This window comes from Astatotilapia calliptera, chromosome 10, assembly GCF_900246225.1.
Source record: "Astatotilapia calliptera chromosome 10, fAstCal1.2, whole genome shotgun sequence".
In the NCBI taxonomy this organism is placed as follows: domain Eukaryota; kingdom Metazoa; phylum Chordata; class Actinopteri; order Cichliformes; family Cichlidae; genus Astatotilapia; species Astatotilapia calliptera.
In genome coordinates this window covers 14,065,951-14,087,061 of record NC_039311.1, presented here as the reverse complement: position 1 = coordinate 14,087,061, position 21,111 = coordinate 14,065,951, and the positions used below count along the sequence as shown (strand labels likewise).

General features: G+C 40.2%; 1 protein-coding gene across 2 annotated transcripts; it reads right to left on the bottom strand.

Annotated features, from left to right (window-relative positions):
- Positions 1-993: 993 nt before the first annotated feature.
- LOC113030424 (mucin-5AC) lies at positions 994-16,452 on the bottom strand. 2 transcript variants are annotated; one of them, XM_026181868.1, is made up of 30 exons: positions 16,279-16,452; positions 15,357-15,436; positions 14,710-14,784; positions 12,394-12,464; positions 11,192-12,306; positions 9,683-9,722; positions 9,563-9,600; positions 9,352-9,482; positions 9,187-9,265; positions 8,993-9,051; positions 8,301-8,351; positions 8,128-8,195; positions 7,966-8,009; positions 7,825-7,864; positions 7,304-7,338; positions 7,055-7,182; positions 6,814-6,928; positions 6,283-6,704; positions 5,991-6,195; positions 5,535-5,691; positions 4,683-4,847; positions 4,418-4,540; positions 4,053-4,098; positions 3,863-3,966; positions 3,641-3,765; positions 3,125-3,496; positions 2,738-3,021; positions 2,382-2,483; positions 1,871-2,017; positions 994-1,771 (listed from the first exon to the last, which is right to left on the bottom strand). In XM_026181868.1, the coding sequence occupies exons 1-30, from the start codon at positions 16,368-16,370 to the stop codon at positions 1,668-1,670; spliced, it is 4,617 nt and encodes a 1,538-aa protein (XP_026037653.1). In that variant the 5' UTR covers positions 16,371-16,452; the 3' UTR covers positions 994-1,667. The 2 variants fall into 2 exon arrangements, with proteins under 2 accessions (XP_026037653.1, XP_026037654.1); XM_026181869.1 differs by having other exon boundaries at positions 5,991-6,192.
- Between the last annotated feature and the right edge of the window lie 4,659 nt (positions 16,453-21,111).

The following is a 21,111-nucleotide window of genomic DNA, read 5'->3' as shown; positions in this document are numbered from 1 at the left end:
CATACTAGTGACGCTGTGTGGTGTGTTATGAAAACTCTGGTAAACTACCAACTGGTTTAATTTAATTGGTGTACCATTTAACCCAGTAGTTAACTAGTGACGTTTATCAGTTTGACTCCAGAGTACTCTGGTACTGTATACAGAATTGTTATTCCAGAACTCTTATTACTCATTCAAATGCAACTTTGCAAACCTAACATGTGCTGCTATATTCTTTTTACGGAGAAAGTTTTCTGCTAGCAATGTTTCCAAACAAGCCATACTTGTTCAGTCTTTACAGGCCTCAGCCTGTTAAATGCTAGAGTCCGTTTTGTTTTTAAGTTTCTCACAGTTTGAGTATTGCATGGTCTGACATTGGGAGGAATTTGCTGGGAGGTCCCTCCAGGGAACTTTTACTTCTACCATCATCTTTGCTGTTGGTGAATACTTCCTTAGATTAGATTTCAATTCATTATTCTGCTGTATTCTATTGTCCTGAACATATGCAGAGGATATCCTAGTTGATTCAACGGTACTGTGGCTGCAAAACAAGCCCAAATCATCACCCTTCCACCACCGTACTTGACAATGGTATGAGGTATTTGGCCATAACACACGGTGCCATCTCTGGTGAAAACCAAACACGGCGTATTAGCACCAAAGGACATATCTTGTGGGGTGTTTTTGTTTTTTTTTGTTTTTTTCCCCCAGATGCAACTTTGCAAACCTAAGCTGTGTTGCTGTATTCTTTTTCTAGAGATCACACTTCCTCTCAGGAACTCTTCCAAACAAGTCAGAAAAAAGTCTGAACCAGTATGACTGTACTGTCATTACCTGAACATACCAACGCCTGTAGAGTCGAGTGTTTTTGCCCCACCAGCAAAGAGACCTAGCTTCTGCTTTAATGGAGGTGCTCAAACTTTCTGATGACCAGTTAATCAAGTGCATTTGGCTGATATTTGCCCTATTAGTTTCTTTGGAAGCAGTAAGGTTGGACTTTTTACAGCACTGCAATAGAGACCAGTGAAAACTTTAATTTCACTTGAATGTAAAAGACAGTATGTGTGCCACCAAATGTCCGATCAGTGGAGGAATCGAAAGTCTTGTATCAAGGGTAAACGCTCCAATGGCTTTTCCAGACATCCTGCTTAAGTGCATGCTGTTTACATTGTCACGGCTCTCTTGGACACTAACTGGAAATGCAGCATGATTAATACAGCTATGCTTCCCCTGCTGTGACACATCAAAACATCTTACTTTACTTTAGGTGCTTTTAAATTTGTTTGTTAGACCATTAGAGCAATTATGTAAGCATGCATACATTTCAACACTGTTTTAAAAGTGAAATCTTTGTTATTAACTTAATTTTTTTTATTAGAAATGTAGGTCTGTGTGAAAGATTTAGTGGGTTACATTAGTGAAATTAATTTACTTTGAATATTAATAATATATAATACTTTAGTTTTCAGAATATCTGTAAGAATACAATAGGGGAAATAAGATGTTAAAACAGTAAGTTTCGTTTATAAAGTCATTTAGCTAATACATATGGCCTGCAGATAGCTTGTACATAAATTACTCTGTTCAGTTACATTATATTGTACAAATATATATATATATATATATATATATATATATATATATAAATATAAAAGAGCGCTGAGAGAGGCGGCTTTGTCCCTCCACTATCAAGAAGTTTGTGAGTGTCTGTGCCGCATGTTGATCTCGTTGAGGACCACATCCATATTTGAGTCTTCATCTGCTGTGATTACTCTGTCTGCATATGGGCTACCTGTAAAACAGTGCTACTGTCATTATTTCAAAAAGGGAAATTGATATATTCTAAGAGTTGCAGCAATGACAGAAGAAACGCAAAAATGTCAGTTTGTACCGATCCCATCACTCTGTTCTGAAATGTCACTGTTGAGGAAAGAGGAGCTGGAAGAGTTATTGCCACGTGAGGTACTGGAATGAAGAGATGTGTTGTTGGTCAGCGATGACTTCTTTGCCGTCTTCTGTGTTGCAGTGCGACTCCATTCTGTTAAAAAAAAGACCCACATGATGAAGGTAAACGTGATTGTGAATTGCAATTATCGCACAGTCCATCCATTCTCTTCCGCTGGAGCCTATCCCAGCTGTCTTAGGGCAGGAGGCAGGGTACGGACAGGTCACCAGTCTGTTGCATGACTAACACATAGAGACAGGCAACCATTTGAACTCACATTCACCTATGGACAAGTTAGAATTACCAATTCAGCTAACCCCACTAACTGCATGTCTACGTGTACTCGGATAGAACCCACGCAATCCCACAGTCGATAAACTTATTTCTTAAATGAAACCAAATAAAGGAGTAACCTTCACCAGTTTGAGGCACACAGTATAAAACGAACACCGCTAACCTGAGTTCTCAGATAGTCTCATTTTGCCGCAGCACAGATAGATCCTCCACTGCCTCCTCACGGTTTCCTTCACTGCACAGTGGAACACGAATATAAAGAAACCTACAAAACAAGCGTGTTTGTTAATGCCACGTTTCACAGTGCAGTAGTTACTTAGAGGAGCATTTAAAAACCAATTAGAGAAAAAGATGCGATTGTATTTTTGTTGTTAAAATAAGAGAACTGGATGACGTCAATAAAAACTGGTTAAAATTGAGGACAAAAGAAAGGAAAACAGCAGAATTACTATGTAAATTGACCAGATTTGAGTGAAATCACCATTATTTCACAAACCAGCTCAGAAAATGTCAGCTCACCTTGCAGGGAGTTACAGATGGCAAAGAGGTACATGAACGCCAGGTTAACGGGCCCCCAGGCAAAAAAGGCAAAGCCCCACGTGAGGCCTAGCAGGATGGTTATCCCCAACACACTGCGCACATCCTGCAGTGTGCTGCGGTGCTGGAGATTTTGAGGGTTTTGTTTTTTTATCCGGCACAGCTGGACCATAACTACAATAAACATGATGAAGTTAAATATAAAAATGACGCAGAAATAGGCCACCACTGCCACGTAGAAGGCGATGTCATTTTTCAGCCAGCAGCTGTGGGAGAGTCGGAGGAGAATTAAAGGTTGTTCTGAGGTTTTATATCATGGATTTTATGTAGGATAATGTGCAATAATGAGATTACAAATAAAGTACTCACAACTCATCAGTAGTGCCATCACTAAACCTTCCATAGGAAACGAGACCGTAGTTGTTTTTGTCAATTGCAATGACAATAATGACCACGATCATCGGGATACCCCATCCAGCCAGCGAGAACTTCAGCATGTAGTGCGATACATTGACGTTGAAGACTTTCACAAGTGCCACGTACATGTGGACGGCCTCGAGACCCATCCATGTGAAGGCAGCTAACAAGAAGTAGTGAAGGAACCAGGCAGTGGAAATGCAAAGGCCCACGGCATCTGGGTAGAGCGCCAGCCAGGCGTCCACCAGGAAGACCAGATTCAGCAGGAGCAGCGCAAAGCACAGCTGGATCAGGATTTTGGATGGGATGTCTTTGCGCAACTTGCTGTGGAGGTGAAATTATGAAGACAACATGTAAAAAATACCTCAGCGAGCAAAAAAAAAGAAAATAATAATAATTCATAGAGCTTTAGCAATAAGTAATGAATAACAGATCTAGATCATCTATTTTCTGGATTTCTATACGTACCCAAAGGCCAAGTAGGTGAGGATGGTGACAGCCAGGAAGATAGCAGAGATTCCACAGCCAATGTATGTGATAAAGGTAAGGATGGTGCTCTGGACACGACTGGTTATAGGCTGCCTGGAGAGGTCCTTTATGAAGGAGATGCCCCCCAAAAGTGTTATTATTCTAATGAATAATAACCAAACATGACAACATACATGACAAAATGTATTTTGGTGATCTTACCAGCAGGATGGCAAAACTGGTTAAATGGTTGCAGCCACAAATTGTCTCACTGTCTGTGCTATTTTGGACAGAACAGCCATTTGAGCTCCAGCCACCCGATCCATCTGTGGGCAGAAAACAAACACGACTCGTGTTTTTACACGTCTGTTTGTGTTCACTGAAGCTCTTAACTCATGGCTGGACAACTTACCATTTAATGCAAAGTCCCAGAAAACACACGTTGCCACAAAATTTGCCTGTAATTTGAGAAAAAGAGTTTATCATCTTTAATTGCACATGATAGTTTTCTCTCTATCTCCCTCTCTCTGTTCAGGATGTGTTGCTTTTACAGCATGTTTGTGGCCTATTGCTGCTACATTTACCCACACACACATGTGTAGCTCGGTCGTATAGCTCCGGCATGTGTGCGCTGCTACAAACTGGCTTGGTTTGTCTGGTTATACCTGTAGCCGAAGCCCTTAGGCAATGCTTCCTCCAGAAGTAAATTTCTCTATGAGGACACAACCATTTCCTTTTAATTTGCCTTTAAATGACAGTTGGTGAAACCAGGCTTACCGGAATAGGCTCTTGGTTTTTTAGGGTGATTATAACATTGTCTCGGAGTCCTGTGATTGACAGGTTGGCGACACTTGCTCCTAGGATCCCGCTGTTAAGCCTGCGTACTCCCAGGGATTTGTCCTGTGTAGCCATTTAGAGACAACAAAACAAGTTTGTAAAGAGTGTGTAAGTATCAGATTTAAAACACTACATTAAAAATAATGTAAGTTGGCGTTTTTGTTAGTGGTGAATAAGAAGGGGACTGCTGGTTGAACTGTCAGACCTGGAATACGGTGCTCTTCTGGTAGAAATTGAACTGAACTCTGGAGACCTGCTGCTGTTCCTGAGATGTGAGATTCTGAGTGAGAGAGGCAGGCAGCGTGACGGAGCCCTGAGGGATCGAGGAGTTTGTTGTCACGCTCCTTCTCAGTCTGGGATTCCCACGGACCTGTAACACATATGGGCCTCAAGCTTAACAGACTCGATCATCCGAGAGTTGTTTTTTTTTTGTTTGTTTGTTTTTTTTTTTACCCTGTTTTCTATTTGGGGCAACTGGCGTCTCTCTACTAGAGATCACTATTTGGAGGAGCAGCTTTGTTCTTCCAAATAGTGGCAAAATGGCTGCTTATTCGTCAAAACATTTAGTATTACACCCACATTCACAAGTGTAATCCAGGGATTTACTGACAAATCATGTCATGTCATTGTGAGGAAAAGAAACCGTCAGAATTTCTGACCTAGATCACCTGGTTGTGTTTTTAAAAGCAAAAACAAGTCACACGATTAAACCAATTTGTTGTATTTTATGAATTGATCCTGTTTTTGACTGAACCACTTTACTCTGAAAAGCTGAAATAAATAAATGTAGTTTTAAATTTAGTTTAATCTGAACTACACATGCAAATACACAAAATACACAAAATCTGAGTTAGTATATTCTTCTTCTTCTTTTAAATATGCCAATTACAACCTAAAACAATTACTCCAACCTCCCTGTTAAAATAATCATAAAAAATTAAATCGACAGTAAAAAGGCACTAAATATCTTCTACAGGCTTCTCTAGACAAAGCTGGAAATGCTGTGTTATATGAGACACAAAGCACTTGTACAAAAGTGAAAGTTATTCTTCCCTACCTCCACATTGGTGGGGCTTGAGATGGAAAAAGTTGTTTTCTGAAAGTTGGCGCCATCTGCTGGTTTCACTGACAGAGCAACAGCCGGGGACAAAATGGTCTGAGCCGTCCCTCCAACAACCAGCTTGAGCCCCACTGTATCAACGATCCCTATTATCCTGGTGAGAATAAATGAATAAATAATAGTACGTGTCATTTCTTTAATTACAACAAGAAGCAATATTACTAGTTAAAAAAAGATGAAAATAAGAGTTGGAATTGAGGTGTTTTGTCCTCCTATGGATGGAAGAGGAAAACTGGGGTTTTGTTGGTGTTCTTTAGAGCCCATATCTGGTTATTGTTGTGAGTAAAATAAAAATAAAAACAGTATGGGTCAAATGCATTGTCCACCCCATGAAATATTAATGCAAAAAGACCACAATAAATAAATAAATAAATAAATAAATAAATCTGTAACCTGTTGGAGGACTGTGACAGCACAGATGGAGAAGCACCCAGGAGATTGCTGACAATGTTGACTGATGTGTTCCCCAGCCCTATGCTGACATTTGGGCCTGATAACAGAGCCTCCAGCTTAGACACCAGCTGATTCACCTGGCTGGAGTTCAGTTTGGACACGTCTTTCGTCTCGTCAAGCAGTGCGTTGGCTTGGGCCTCAGCTGCTGTCAACACAATTTGACGAGACAGTGACGCTATGATAAGGAAAGCATTGCCACAGAGTTGTGCACGCAACTGAAGTGATCACAAACCTGACGAATTTGTTGTTGTACTTCCAGTTGTCGTCACAGAAGTGTTCGGATTTGTGGTGGCTGTAGTAACGGTGAGTGTAGGAGACTTGGTTGTAGTTGTGTTACCCGTACTTGAGTTATTAGCGGTAGTGATAGCTGTAGTTGTAGTAGTGTTGACTGTTGCTGGCACTGAGACATTAGCAGCACTGGTGGTGGTGGTTAGATTCACTCCTTGTGTTGTATTCAGCGGCATTGAAGTTGCATTTACAGCAATTGTAGTGCTATTAGCAGAGCTGGTGGTAGTGGCAGTGCTGTTGTTGGTGGTGCTGGTGGCAGTGCTGTTTGGTTGCACGGTTGTCACATTTGGGCTGGTTGTGGTGGTAGACACGTTTTGAAGATCACAACTGTCCTGCAGCTGCATAACCACATTGTTTTGTTTTTGACTATTAAAAAGAAATAAAGAAGTAACATTTTACTTTGGATCCTTTTGATCTGTTGCAGCACATTTTGTATAAATGTGGTTAGTGTGCAGGATATTAAGGTCATACAAACCAAGTGAGGCTGCTAGACTTTGCTGCAGCACAGAAATCTGCAGGCTTTATGTCCGTGCTGACCCATGTGAACTCAGACTGCAGGCTGACATTGGCTTGTAAATTTCCACAAATTGCTGTGGAAACACAAAAGCACCAATGAGAAGCTTTGCACAAGCTTTGCACAAGTCGTCACTTATTTTTTGACTGCTTGAGCTGATATTTCAGTCCTCATCTTGTTTTATTTTGGTTAGTATACACACCCGCTCGGATCACATGCCCGCTGAAACTGATTTGTTCCTTAGACTGAAGCAGATACACCACAGCATTTGCTACATCACAGACGGGGACCTCACGGGCAAAGGCCAGAATCACGCTACAGCTTTGAAGGCTATAACGGAAAAAACAAAAAGACAACAACAACAATTTTAGCCTAGTGTTCAAATGCAACAGATGCATCAGTGAGATTTAATGTGAGTTTTAGACAAATGTTCTAACATAGCTGGACTCACTTTGTTGACGTGCTTGCACATGCCACGTTTGCGTCCTGTGTAGAAATGTCAGTTTTAGAAAAATAACTTTAAATGAACGTAATAAAGGAAACTACTAAAACATTTTTAACGTGTTAATATAATAATAACACATGAAATGCAAATTCCTTTTGGACATAAACTATATTTTTCCTGTGAGATTCCATTACATGGTGAGTTTCTTGTCATGTGAAACTGGAGTATTTTTGGGGTAAAAGTCAGTAATGTTCAAAAAGACATTACTGACAAAATGACATCTCTACAGCTGATATCTTCAAAAATGAACAACTCAAAAGATGTTAATCTAGATGAATAGATTGAATCTCCTTTAAGTCAAATAAAGAAATTCAATTCAGTTTAATTGATTTTTTTAAGGTTATCTTTTTCCCTAATGCAACCTAAATGCCTTACTTACATTTTGAAAACTTGCTTTGGCCCTAAATCATCATAACAGAGATAGAAAAACATGAAGGCAATAATATCATAATTTGGTGGTTGAATACCTTGTACTCAGATGCATTAATGGACACTGGACATAGACCTCTGCAAGGGAATATTACAAGATTGTTATTATTTTTTGTATTTTACATGTGATAAAAAGGTATTTATTTATTTAAAAACTGGTGACAAAAAACAAAACTTACTCTACACTTGGAGAGCAAGGTGGAAGCTGTCGCAGCTGAGAAATCTGTTACAGTTGAAGATATTAATGATTCATTGATGCTCCAAGAATTTATTCATATGATTTTTACATTAATGATTTGTTTATTTATATGTATTTGTGTTCTGTGTGAATGGAAGATTACCAGGTTGGTGACATTTAAATAGTTTATATTGGGATCTTGTATGGAAATATTAAAAGTGTAGTATGCATCTAAAAAACAAAGAAACAAAAAAAAGGAAAGATAATCAAGTCACCAAGCTTTCAGACTGTGTGATTTACATCATAATGCAAATGGTTTTGATAGGTGACACTAACCTGATCCACTGCAGTAGTCAGAGCAGTTGCAGTTGCTTGTGGTGATGTTGCCTGAAACAAAGTCAAAGCATGATGGTTTACAGTGTGGATCGAATCAAGGCACCTTCAAGACTCTACTTTTACACTTTAAGGGAAAAATACATTTAGAAAAAATATTTAGAAGAATCTTGTGCATTTTGCTTTTTTACAATCTTATTTGTTCAGTTTTTAATTGTCTGTGTTGCAAGTATGAAGCAACCCCGAGCTGCTGGCTAACCTGGCATGCAATCAAAAGCTTAATGAGTTTCCTTATGTTTCCAGTTATTATGATAAGCTAAATTAACCAGATGCTTTGTACAGAACAGGGTTTTTAACCATTTTCTATTTTTAGGCATCTGCTAAAACACTCACAGAACAATTAATCCTATATAATCCGCAAATGCTCTGTAGCGTGTCCACACGATTTGGTATCCAGGTATAATGTTAACTGTAACTGAGACTTAATTAATATTATTCTTTTGAAATGTGTGTTTCCTGACATGCCCTGAAGTACTTCCTGGTGTCTTTTAACACAAGTGTGTTGCTTCATCAGGTTTCAGTAGCAGTAACAGTCTAATTCATGTATTGATGCAATGATGTTGTTTGTTTGTTTTCATGGTTGGTCCATTTAAACTGAGCTTAACTATGCTTACATTGAATAGTTTGGAGCTCACCTGCACTGCAGTTAGTTGAATTACTTGGTGGAACCACATATGCAGCTGCAGACTCATTACTGTAAAAAACAAACAAACAAACATGGAATTTCACAAAACTAAAGTATGAATTTAAAAAGTATAATTTATCTTTGATTAATCAGTTAACATTTAGCACTTGGGAAAGCACAGACTGCCCGTACTGAGGATCTTACCATGCTGCGTTGTCTTGACCAGTGTAAATGCAGCTGTTTTCTACTGTGCTGCTGTTATTGCACACATTTTGAAGCTGACCTGTTAAGCGACACAGAGGATTTATTACATTGTTACTTTTATAACATCCTGCAAACGTATCAGGTAGGTAACTATGCATCACTCACCCACTCTATCTGCCTTTTTCCCCAGCACGTAAAAATCAGATGAAGTGTTAGTGGCTGCGCAGAGAGTGCGGAGGATACAACATGAAGACACCGCCTGACTCAGCTTCAGCGTCACAGAGCACGTGGTGTTTCTGCAGCATAAGATCAGTGTTAATGTAGGGATCATGAGATAAGCTTATTTCAATGACTTGAATGTCTTTACTTCACTTACCTTATTTCAGTTTTTGTCACGCATGACACTTCCATTCCCTGGTAAAACACAAATCAGGCTAAATTCAAGTGATCTTTTTCATTTACAGAAACCTACAGACACAATTATGTGCTCACTCACTTGAAATAGGCCCGTTGTATTTATGACATTAGTGTTCGAACTGAAAAGTAAATGGAGATAAGGTTAATGGGTGTCAGGACTAACTGATATGATTCGTCATCTCAGTGGAATTAGGACTGATTGTGCAACTGCTCATATGATCTCCAGCTTTATGAAAAAGTCAAACAAGCGTTGCTTATTTTGCTTAATGCTTATTCAAGGGGATACAAGAGGGGGGAAATATTGGAAATTCAGTGTGCAGGCATCTCATTAGCTGCAACTTTTGGCTGCTGTCAGCAAAGGAAATAATCAAAGTTAAAACTAAACTAAAACTAAAGTAAAAGCAGATGTGAAAAAAACTTTTTGTTAACAATAATAAACTATAACATGACTAGAATAAAAGTAAAAAATGTGAAAAAATGAAAAACTAGCTGAAAAGATTTTGTTAACTTGGAAATCGAACTAAAATTAAAAAAAATTCTTAGTTTGAGCTTTTTTTTAGTTTGGTAAAAATGTTAAACTAAGAATGAAATTAATAAAAACTAAACTAAAACAAAATATTTTTACAAAAACTAAACTGAAATGAAAAAACAAAGAAACTAAGTGAAACTAAACTGATTTAAAACAAAAAGTCGAAAATGAAATAACAAAAAAACCACATTTTAAAAATACAAAACTACAATAACTCTGAATGTGTCACGGCTGCACAGCAGTCGTGTGGTGAATTGAGTAAAGGATCCAAGATGCAGGCACTGACTGGGGTGCGAGTGAATATTTATTTGCAGAGGTGATAAGGGGACAAAAACAGGAGGAGCAGAGCGGGGAGTAAACCAACCTAAACTGGGGAAAACTAAAGAACTCAACTTAAACCAAACACGCACAGGGGGAGGAACAAAATACACAATGAAAGATGGCGGAGAGACGCAGACTAAACACCAGGTTACACAGACTGATGCAGACGGACACGGCGTTAAACAGACGACGCGACAGAGAGCACAGGAAAACACAGGGCTTAAATACACGGGGAGTAATCAGGGAATGGGCCACAGGAGGGAGACACAGCTGGGAGCAATAAGGCTAACGAGACAGGGGAGAGGTAAAACTGAACACACTGACATGAGACATGAACTTTCAGAATAAAACAGGAAACTAACAGACACAGAGAATCAGACAGGACACTGAACATGACAGGCAGACTCATGAGCAGACACAATAACACCATGGACAGACAGAGGGAACACAGAGAAGTGGGAGCAGGCAGGCAAAGAACAGAAACCTAACAAATGGCAAAATCACAACAGAATACACACTCGGAATGAACAAAAGCATAAGGAAACACAAAACACTGAGTCCTCAGACTCAGGACCATGACAGAATGTAATCTCACCTTAAATGATAAACGTAACAAATCTTCACAGTGTGGGTTCGACAACACAGTTGCCACAATATATTACAGAAAGTGCTCCATGAAAATTCATAATCTCATTTTCCATCTGTTCATTTATTTGATAGAAATAGTTGCACTCATACCTGCTTTGTGTCCCATTGCCACTAACGTCCCGAGCTACACGTATCAAGCTTCTTTTCCGTTTTCTTTTTCTTGCTAATGGTGTTGTAGTGGTTGTGAAGTTGCCTCCTGTTGGTGTTGCTGCTGTAGTTGTCCCGTTGCCTTGTAATGTTGTTGCAGTGGTTGTGAAGTTGCCTCCTGTTGGTGTTGCTGCTGTAGTTGTCCCGTTGCCTTGTAATGTTGTTGCAGTGGTTGTGAAGTTGCCTCCTGTTGGTGTTGCTGCTGTAGTTGTCCCGTTGCCTTGTAATGTTGTTGCAGTGGTTGTGAAGTTGCCTCCTGTTGGTGTTGCTGCTGTAGTTGTCCCGTTGCCTTGTAATGTTGTTGCAGTGGTTGTGAAGTTGCCTCCTGTTGGTGTTGCTGTTGTAGTTGTCCCGTTGCCTTGTAATGTTGTTGCAGTGGTTGTGAAGTTGCCTCCTGTTGGTGTTGCTGTTGTAGTTGTCCCGTTGCCTTGTAATGTTGTTGCAGTGGTTGTGAAGTTGCCTCCTGTTGGTGTTGCTGTTGTAGTTGTCCCGTTGCCTTGTAATGTTGTTGCAGTGGTTGTGAAGTTGCCTCCTGTTGGTATTGCTGTTGTAGTTGTCCCGTTGCCTTGTAATGTTGTTGCAGTGGTTGTGAAGTTGCCTCCTGTTGGTGTTGCTGTTGTAGTTGTCCCGTTGCCTTGTAATGTTGTTGCAGTGGTTGTGAAGTTGCCTCCTGTTGGTGTTGCTGTTGTAGTCGTCCCGTTGCCTTGTAATGTTGTTGCAGTGGTTGTGAAGTTGCCTCCTGTTGGTGTTGCTGTTGTAGTCGTCCCGTTGCCTTGTAATGTTGTTGCAGTGGTTGTGAAGTTGTTGCCTCCCGTAGGTGTTGCTGCTGTAGTGCTGTTGCCTTCTAAGGCCGTGGATGTTGCACCTGTACTATTGCTCTGTAATGTGGTTACTGCAGTTGTTGTGCTGTTGTAAGTGTTCAGTGTTGATGAGGCCACTTGTGTTGTCTTACTGACAGTACTTGCAGGTGTAGTTTGTGGGGAGGTCGGTGTGGCAGTAGTTTCTGGAGGGTTTGGAGGCACGCAGTTCTCCAGCTTGGTGCTGAAAACCTGCTTGAGCTGAGGAAAAGAGCATATGGTTTGCTGACAGGATTTAAGCATTACATCTGGTGTTTTAATAAGCCTGCTGTCGTACATGTTACATACCCAGGCAATGATTTCAGATTCGTTCTTGATCTGTCCAGTGACATCCACCGTAATGTCAACAAAGTAGTATACTGCATTACAAAGCAAAGAGAATCATTGGCAAAAGTTGCTAAACTCTATAACGGAGGACAACATACCAGCTGCTTGTAACAAAGAGGCAATCTAAGGGCTGAGAAAGGGAGCCAAAAATAGAAATACCAAAAATGAAGTGACTCACAGTCACCTGATGTGTTGCAACTGAAGCTGGCTGCTCATTTTAAATGTCAAACTATATTTAATTTCCATGGCAAATATTGTGCTCTGTGGTAATTTTAACAGGGGTGGAGTTTTAGATAGTTAGCTTGTTTGTGTTGTTCTTGCCATTTGGAGCACTTTTGTTCTGTTACATTCCAAATTATATGGCTTTCATGGTGGTTAATGTTAACAGGCCATTCAAAAATGTGCCCCAGTTTTGAGAATTTTTTGTATTTTTATTTAGCCTAATTTACTTAAATACTATTACCTGTACAAGTCAACTACAGTGGGGGAAATAATTATTTGATCCCCTGCTGGAAGTGGAAGTGCTCACTTGCAAAAAAATGAACAGCCTCTAATTTTCAAATAAATAAATACATTTAAAAATAACATAAAAGTTATGAATTCATTTGTATGTCATTTAGAGAAATAAACATTATTTCTACCCAACCAGAAATCCGGCTCCTGCAGACTGACTGCGTTCCCATGTGACACACAGATTTCAATACATCGATCAATCAAGAGCAGATTCACCTGCTCTCAATTCATTATGTGTATAAAGCACACAGAATCAGTTTCTTTCATTTAAACCTCTCCGCCATCATGAGCACAACCAAAGAACGGTCAAAGGATGTCAGGGACAAGATTGTAGACCTACATGATCATCCTGGGGGAGGAGAAGCCTTGGGAGAAAGTGCTGTGGTCAGATGACGCCAAAAGGGAAAAGAAATGCTGAGTATGACCCAAAGAAAATCTCCCCACAGTCAAGCACGGAGGTGGAAACATCATGCTTTGGGCTAGGTACAGGGGACTTCGCTGCATTGAGCGGCTATTGACAGGGTCATGTACCATAAAACCTAGGATGAGAACCTTCTTCCCTGAGCCAGAATACTGAAGACGGGTCATGGATGGAACTTCCAACATGACAGTGGCTTAAAATATGCTGCAGAGGAACAAAGGTGTGGCTAAAGAAGCATATTAAGGTCATGGAGTGGCATAGATGGGCTCCACACCCTCGGGCTGCGCCATCTCCTACACACCTGCATCCCATTCGAGACAATCGCCGGGGGACTACTTCACCCGGCGCAGATGGCTGCTCCTCGCCAGTCCGTTAGTCACCCCTCGGTGGTAACTAGGCTCTTCGTAAGTTCTGTATTTACTGGAGAACTTCGGAATTCATCTTCATCTTGTGTCTATGTACTTAGGGAAGGACGTTCGGCGCTGGAATCCTGCCACCTGCCTGTCCCCATGCCTGTTCACCTCCCATCCTCGTTCCTGCCTCCTCAGACTCCCTCCATGGACTCTTCCCCCTCTGAGTTTCACGGTCCGGCTCTAATCATAAGCCCTGACGTTTAACTTTTTCTGGCTGTTACGTGCCATTCCTCAGTACTCTAGTAATTGTGTTTCTCCTCTCTGTTGCAGTTTTCCCTCAGTCCAGATTACGGGCGCTCCAGGGTTTTCTGTTCCCAGTTTTTCCCTGGCTTGAGTTTGTAGTTTTGGTTCCCTTGTTTTCATCAAGTTGCTTTGTTTATTAATAAACCTGTACATAGTTCTGAGTGGCTGCACATTAATCTGCTTCCAGGGTCCTTATCGTAAGTGTACACTGAGGTTCTTGACAGTGTGAGTTTTCCCCTGACCTTTGTCGTCGCGTCTGCTTTACCCCCGTGGCTCTTCTGTGTTCTGTTTCCCCAGTTCAGGCATACCTCTGTTTAGTTGCTTTCCCCCCGTTTGGTGTATCTGCCTTAATAAATGGCACACTTTTAGTTAATTCCCATTTTCGTCTCACTGTGGTCTGCATATGGGTCCTCACATAAAAGAATCCACCCAATCTGCCTCCGCATATCGTGCGGAGTCGCCCCAAATCCTTCCTGAGGTGTGTGCAAACCTTGTGACCAGCTATCAGTAAACTTGTTATCTCTGTGCTTGTTTCTCAACCAAATACTAAGTCAACCAAGTATTAAAGTTTTGCTTGAAGATCAAACACTTATATCACTGAGTGACATACAAATCAGTAACACAGATTAAACAAACGTTTTTCCTACAAAGCCAAGGGGTGAGCAGATTTTATCAGGGTTCATTTACCTGATATTTGTGGAGCTGTAGTAGAAACAGTAAAAGGGGAAGGAGTTGTAGTGGTCTGGTTGCAGGAGGCTTGCCCTGATTGGAAAAGAAAAAAGTTCTCAGTTACCACTGTTGGCAACTTCATGGAGAGTTTTGGGACCAAAAGCCAATCGTGTGTATTGAACACTAGACACCACGTTGATGGACATTAACATGATCCAGTTTCAGTGTACAAAGTTCCTAATGTGGTTTTTAAATCCTACACGCTGGAAAATGGGAATTCTGAATTTTTTCAGCACATAAACTCTGTTTTTAAAAAAACAGAACACTTTAAAAATTAATGCACTTTGTGGTAGTTGCACAAAGTCATTGAAATGCATTTCCATTCCCTCACTTCCTGTTCTCTGTGTGGTCTTTTTTAGTCTTCTCCATTTGTGCCTTTCTCAGAATAGCAGTACGACTAATAAACAAAACTAGACTAACTGGTTACAGTATATTATGAAAGAGTTCAAGGTATTTGTGTGCGTACTGTATGTGTGTGCGTGTGCATGCCATGCATTGCAGGTTATAATTAGAGGTTCAAAGCTGTTGGTCCACTAAACAGCCGCCTCCGCTCAATTGTCTTCGTGTTTTTTCATCTCTTTTGTGTCACAGCTGATGTCAGATACCTGCTAAGAGGACAACGATGACCACCAGGTGTGTCTGCAGCAAGTGGAAACATCTGATAAGCGAGCCTGGCTTCTTCACCCTGTTAAGTTGAAGAAGTTTAAGTTTAGTAAATAAACACAGGGGGCTAAAGCTTTATTATATTTATTCTGACATATGACAGAAGAAAGAGTCAGACTGAGTCATACTAATCTAGAAAAGCCCTACCATCACACCCATGCTAACAAATGCTGAAAGGCTGTAATTAAAATGTGTCTTAAAGGTTTTATCTCCAGTTCTGGTTGTTAACAGATGAGTAATGCCAAATGAAACACTTGAACGATTTCAAGATAGTGAGCGCGGTCTAATAGAACAAATTCATTACCTTCAAAGTGCACATGATGTATGGAGTACATACACCATGAATCAATAGTTATTTTTTCATGTTCATTTGAATCTCTTATTATTAGGCAGCAAATAATTTGCATGTACAATTCTCCAAACTTTGCCTCCTATTTTTTTAAATAACAAGCAGAATAACAGTGAGTAGGTGGACTGACTGTATAACTAAATGTCTTCTTTCACATCCATGGAAAGCGTCATTGTTATTGGCACATAGGGTGCATCCTCTCCTATATTCTTATATAACCAGTAACATCAGTCCTTAAAAAATGCGTGACTACTTTGCAAATACAAAATAACAACAAATAAAAAATGTAAATAATTCGATTCTGTGACTTAAAAAATGACTTCAATGTTATTTGATGCCGCATAAGGAAGTGATTTATAGATATGAGCGCATCTGTATGAACCATCTGGATTAATAATCCTGACTGAAAACCGATCCAGCTGCTGTTTCTGAGTTAAGATGTGTTTCCCTCCACATTAAGGAAAAGGAGAGACACCGCCACCAACACCACCTCCACCGCCACCATCTCGCTTTACCTGACTAAAGGAGCAGATATTTGCTGGCAAGGAAGTCTGCCTGAAGAAATCCTTGGATCCTTCATGACTCTGTCTTCATTTTTGTGGAACATAGCTTCCGATGGGCGAAGTAAAACGTTCAACAACAAACATTAACAGTCATAAATCTAGCCAGTGCTCTCGGCTGTGTGCTTTGTCAATTCTCCACCACTTTCTCATGCACAATCAATAGCTGACACATGTGGCACGCCCATGAGACGTCAAGGTGAGCGGGTGGACGTCACATACATTCTCTTCAGCTCTGGCACCTTTGGTTTAACATTTCAACACCACCCAAAGAGGAAGCTGTCTGATTGTAAAACTAGACCCAAAAATAATAACACAGTCCGATCGTCTGCCTTTAAAGTTCCCTGTAGGTTTTTGGAAGGAAGAGATTTGTGTGTTTCTTTTTCTTTTTTGTTTGTCAGTACAGGTGTGCCTCAGGGTGTGTCATAAACCTGTGTTTTCAGTAATAGACACAACTGAAAGTGTTTCCAGGACAACACTGCAGGGCTCTAACATTGTGGCCCGACTGCTACGAAAAAAAAAAGAAGTCACGCACCATTACTCTGTAAGTGCCTGTTTTTCAGGACTGTGAGCAGTCTGTCAGAGTCTGTCTGTCACACACCACCACATGAGCACGCTCTCTTATTTCCTTCTCTGTTCTGCCTCTTATGCTTGTGTTTACAGTTTTTCTCAGTCCCTTTGGTGCTTTTCTCAGATCAGAATAATAATTCTCAAAACCATTAGTGCAACCTCCATAACATTTAGTCATTTCTGCACATTATGGTACCAATTTCTCCTTCCCCTGAACAAATTGCAAATGCTCTTGGACATGTATCAGTTGCTTTCATACAATTCTCTGCGGTCGACAACATTATCATTTTCTTATGTCATGTCAGTCAAAATGAACTATACCTTTGGATGCTGAAAGACTATTAGTTCCCAATAAAACTAATAGTCTTCATTTCATTGCTTGAGTCATTACATACAAAATTGGTGAAATGCTGTCAAGCAAATTTTATACCTTTTTTAAATGATTTTTTCCTGGAAATGTCCCCGAAATTGAACAATTTCTCTCAGGTGAACTTCAGCTTTCACTGATGAGGAGGTGTGTGAAGTATTAGTTGTAACCACTGACAAGCCTCTTGTTCACAGTCACTCATGGATCAATCCCATGAACCCTCAATTGGCAAGCAAATATGAACCGAGCAGGACATAGTTTGTACCATCCATTCACGTCCGCTTATCCTTTTCAGGGTCGCGGGGGGCGCTGGAGCCTATCCCAGCTGTCATGGGGCGAGAGGCGGGGTACACCCTGGACAGGTCGCCCGTCTGTCGCAGGGCCAACACACAGGGACAGACAACCATTTGCACTCACATTCGCTCGCACATTCACACCTATGGGAAATTTGGATTAACCAATTAACCTATCCTCACTAAGTGCATGTCTTTGGACGGTGGGAGGAAGCCGGACTACCCGGAGAGAACCCACGCAAACACGGGGAGAAAATGCAAACTCCGTTTGTACCATTTTTTACAATTCTGTGACACAGAAATGGGAGGTCAGCATGGTGGAAGAGGGGTAAGGATGTGTGTGTGTGTGTGTGGGGGGGGGGGGTTGTCAATCACAACCTCACAATGGATGAGGGCGGTCGGAAGATGCAACCAAATGTTGGAAGAACCACTGTGAACAACCTCGCAGAGGTGGAAGAAGGCCTGTTTTTACCCAGCAGCAAGAGGAAGCCATTTGTGCAAGGGTGATTGCATACAATGCAATAAAGTTGAAAGAATTCAAAGTGCTGTCATAGAGGATAACGGTGTATTTGGCCACATTGGATCTGTGTCTGACACATGATAGAATGCTGGTTGAATATCTCCCTCCCTACTCCCCATTCCTTAATCCGATAGAGGAGTTTTTCTCTGTCTGGAGGTGGAAGGTTTTTGACCGGCATTCACATGCGCAAATGGCACTGCTAGCAGCCGTGAATGCAGCATGTGACGACATCACAGCAGAGTCATGCAGAGGGTGGATTCGTCACTCAGAGGAGATACTTTCCTCATTGCATTGCAAGGGATGATATCCGTTGTGATGTAGATGAGAATATGTGGTCAGACAGACAGGAACGTCTGGATGTGCCAGCAGGATTTACGTATGTTCAGTTACAATATGTACCGTTATATTGTTCACATTTGTGCACAGCTCTACCAAAAGGGTGTTTCTTATGTTTATTCTAAATAGGTGACTGTAGAGTATTTTTCTTTTGCACAGTGTTGTAGAATTACAAACAGCCCACACAGTAAAAATGTGAAACATACATATTCAGTGTCTTGTACTCACTTACTTCCCTAACTACAGGAATGTCTAACTTTTCTGTAGATTTTCCTGTAAATGGCTGTACAAAAAGTGTATAGTGCTGTCTTGAGCATTTTTAGGTAGCGTCACCGAGTTCTGACCTTTTTTGGATTGGAAAACACTGAGAGAATACTGTGAACTGTCATAATGAAAACATGACAAAGCCATTTGACTATCTTGTTCATAAAGATGGTGTCAAGACTTCTCACTTTGATAACACCGACAGTTTCATTGACATGAATACTTGCTTTTGAGGAATGGATTATCGATTTTGCAGGTTATCCACTAGGTTTTGCAGTTTGCACCAAATGTTTTGAGAAATACACTAACTGCTGTGCAAATGTTAATAGTGATTTGAGAAAAGCACCAAAGCGACTGAGAAAAACTGTAATTAAGGAAATGCACCGCAAAATACAGTTACAACCTCAAAATGTGGGTGAAAGCACTGCACAATATTCATGGTATAGCTTTAAAATGCTGACATTGTCAGAGCTTCTGTTTCTGATCTGAATAACATAAGACATCAAGCAAGAGGGATGAAAAGCTGAGTGATTTTGATATTCATGGAGCTCAGGTGTAGTGTGTTTCAGTAGGTTGTGAGGACTGTAGATAGATAGATAGATAGATAGATAGATAGATAGATAGATAGATAGATAGATAGATAGATAGATAGATAGATAGATAGATAGATAGATAGATAGATAGATAGATAGATAGATAGATAGATAGATAGATAGATAGATAGATAGATAGATAGATAGATAGATGTAAAACTATTGCGGTAAAACTTTGATCAGGAAAGAATTAACTGAGAATGCAACAATGTGTGTATTATTTATTAAAGTAGATGCCCAGTGATACTAGTTGGATAACCTTGTAAGAGAGTAGCTATATGATTAGAGATGTTGCTAGCCCAATTTTTTTGTATCCTTTAGCTACTTCCCCTGTTTTTAATGGCTTTGCTTAGCTAGGTAATCATTTCCTAGCTGCGGTATCGTGCTAAAGATATAGAAATGAGCAGTATCTATGTTGCTCCTCACCAAAAGAGGAAATTAGTGCATATTTCTCAAGATGTTTAACTGTAAAAAAACAAAGGGCTTTTTTTTTTTGTAAAGCTTTAATATCTAATGGTCACATTTAGACCTAATTTGAATTAAGATGCCTCCCGCTGAGCTCTTCCATTGCAGGTATTATCAGTCTGGTGTCCTGCTGGCTTTCTGTTCCACAGCACACTGTTATGCAACTGAGTGAACCTTTTCCATTTCCCCCTCACATTCTACATCCACTAATAAATTTAACATATTTCCATGCGATTGCCTTGGAGGCTCAAAGCCCTTTGGGGTTACATCAGGTAGTCAGGTAAAATGCACCAAAATAAACATGCGGCATGGCTTGCTGTTGTGACCCCTTGTGAATAAGGGAGTGGCTGAAAATGTCTTTCTTTTATTTCCATGCAGTTATTGTGCACCGGATATTACCCAAGATATTTCATTTCGTATAGAAAAACCTGTGTTGCTTTCAGGACTGTGTGCAGCCTGCAACTTAGTCCTTATTTGGATGTAAGGTCAGATGTGTCTATTTTATAATTTGTGTCAACCTGTGAAGACCATTAAGTTTCCCATTGTGGTCATGAGAAGGTGTAGGTATGATTGCATGATTTTAATACCGAGTCACTAGCACAGGGCACACATTTGACACCTGAAGAGCCAGGAGTTCTGAGGAAAAACAAAAGCTGTGTTCTCCTGAACATGCTTAGTGTTTTTGGTTTGATCTGCAGAGAGTGTTCAAGATATTCACAGAGGTCAGTAAAAGAACACACTACTGTCAAATAGATATGGATCTATAGCAGGATGTCAAATTTATACAGCCCAGTTTGATAAGTGGGGCAGATTGGAAAAACCCAGGTTGGGGTTTAACAACATATTTAATTCTTCAGATATCTTAATATAACAAAAAGAATGCTGCTGTAGTGAAAGAATGAAAGAAACCTGTCAGCATGAGTCTTTGGGCTTAAATTTTAGGACGTAATTGTGTAAAATTAAAGAAAACGTTTTTTTAACTCATTGCTAAGACTGTAATTATACAACAGTTAATTCACAGAAAATATCCCTTTTTCCCACTGTGAGTCCACAGAAAAAACAAAGTTCTACAGTAGATACTGCAAAAGGGGAAATTTTCTTTCATTGTACTGTTTATCTATTACTTCATTTCTTTGGTGTGGTATGAATGGCCCTGGGGGAAATGCAATTACAAGTCCAAAATTTATGCCCTTTTTCACATTTTCCCATTGGGTTAGATTGGGGTGTTAGCCAGGCTGATGAAGGCCCCCGAGTCTTATCTTTGAAACCATTTAAATGAAATGTTTTTGAAATTCAACACATTCAGCAAATTTTTTAAGTTTTTGCAAATTTTACACACAATTTTCTGTCTGGTGAGGATGATATTAAACATGAACTTGT

Coding starts and splice junctions, on each gene's coding strand:
- LOC113030424 (XM_026181868.1), bottom strand. CDS start 16,370: ATGTTCCACAAAAATGAAGACAGAGTCATGAAGGATCCAAGGATTTCT. Junction 3,497..3,640: donor CTCACCTACTTGGCCTTTGG/GTACGTATAGAA, acceptor TCACCTCCACAG/CAAGTTGCGCAAAGACATCC. Junction 2,484..2,737: donor CATCTGTAACTCCCTGCAAG/GTGAGCTGACAT, acceptor CTTGTTTTGTAG/GTTTCTTTATATTCGTGTTC.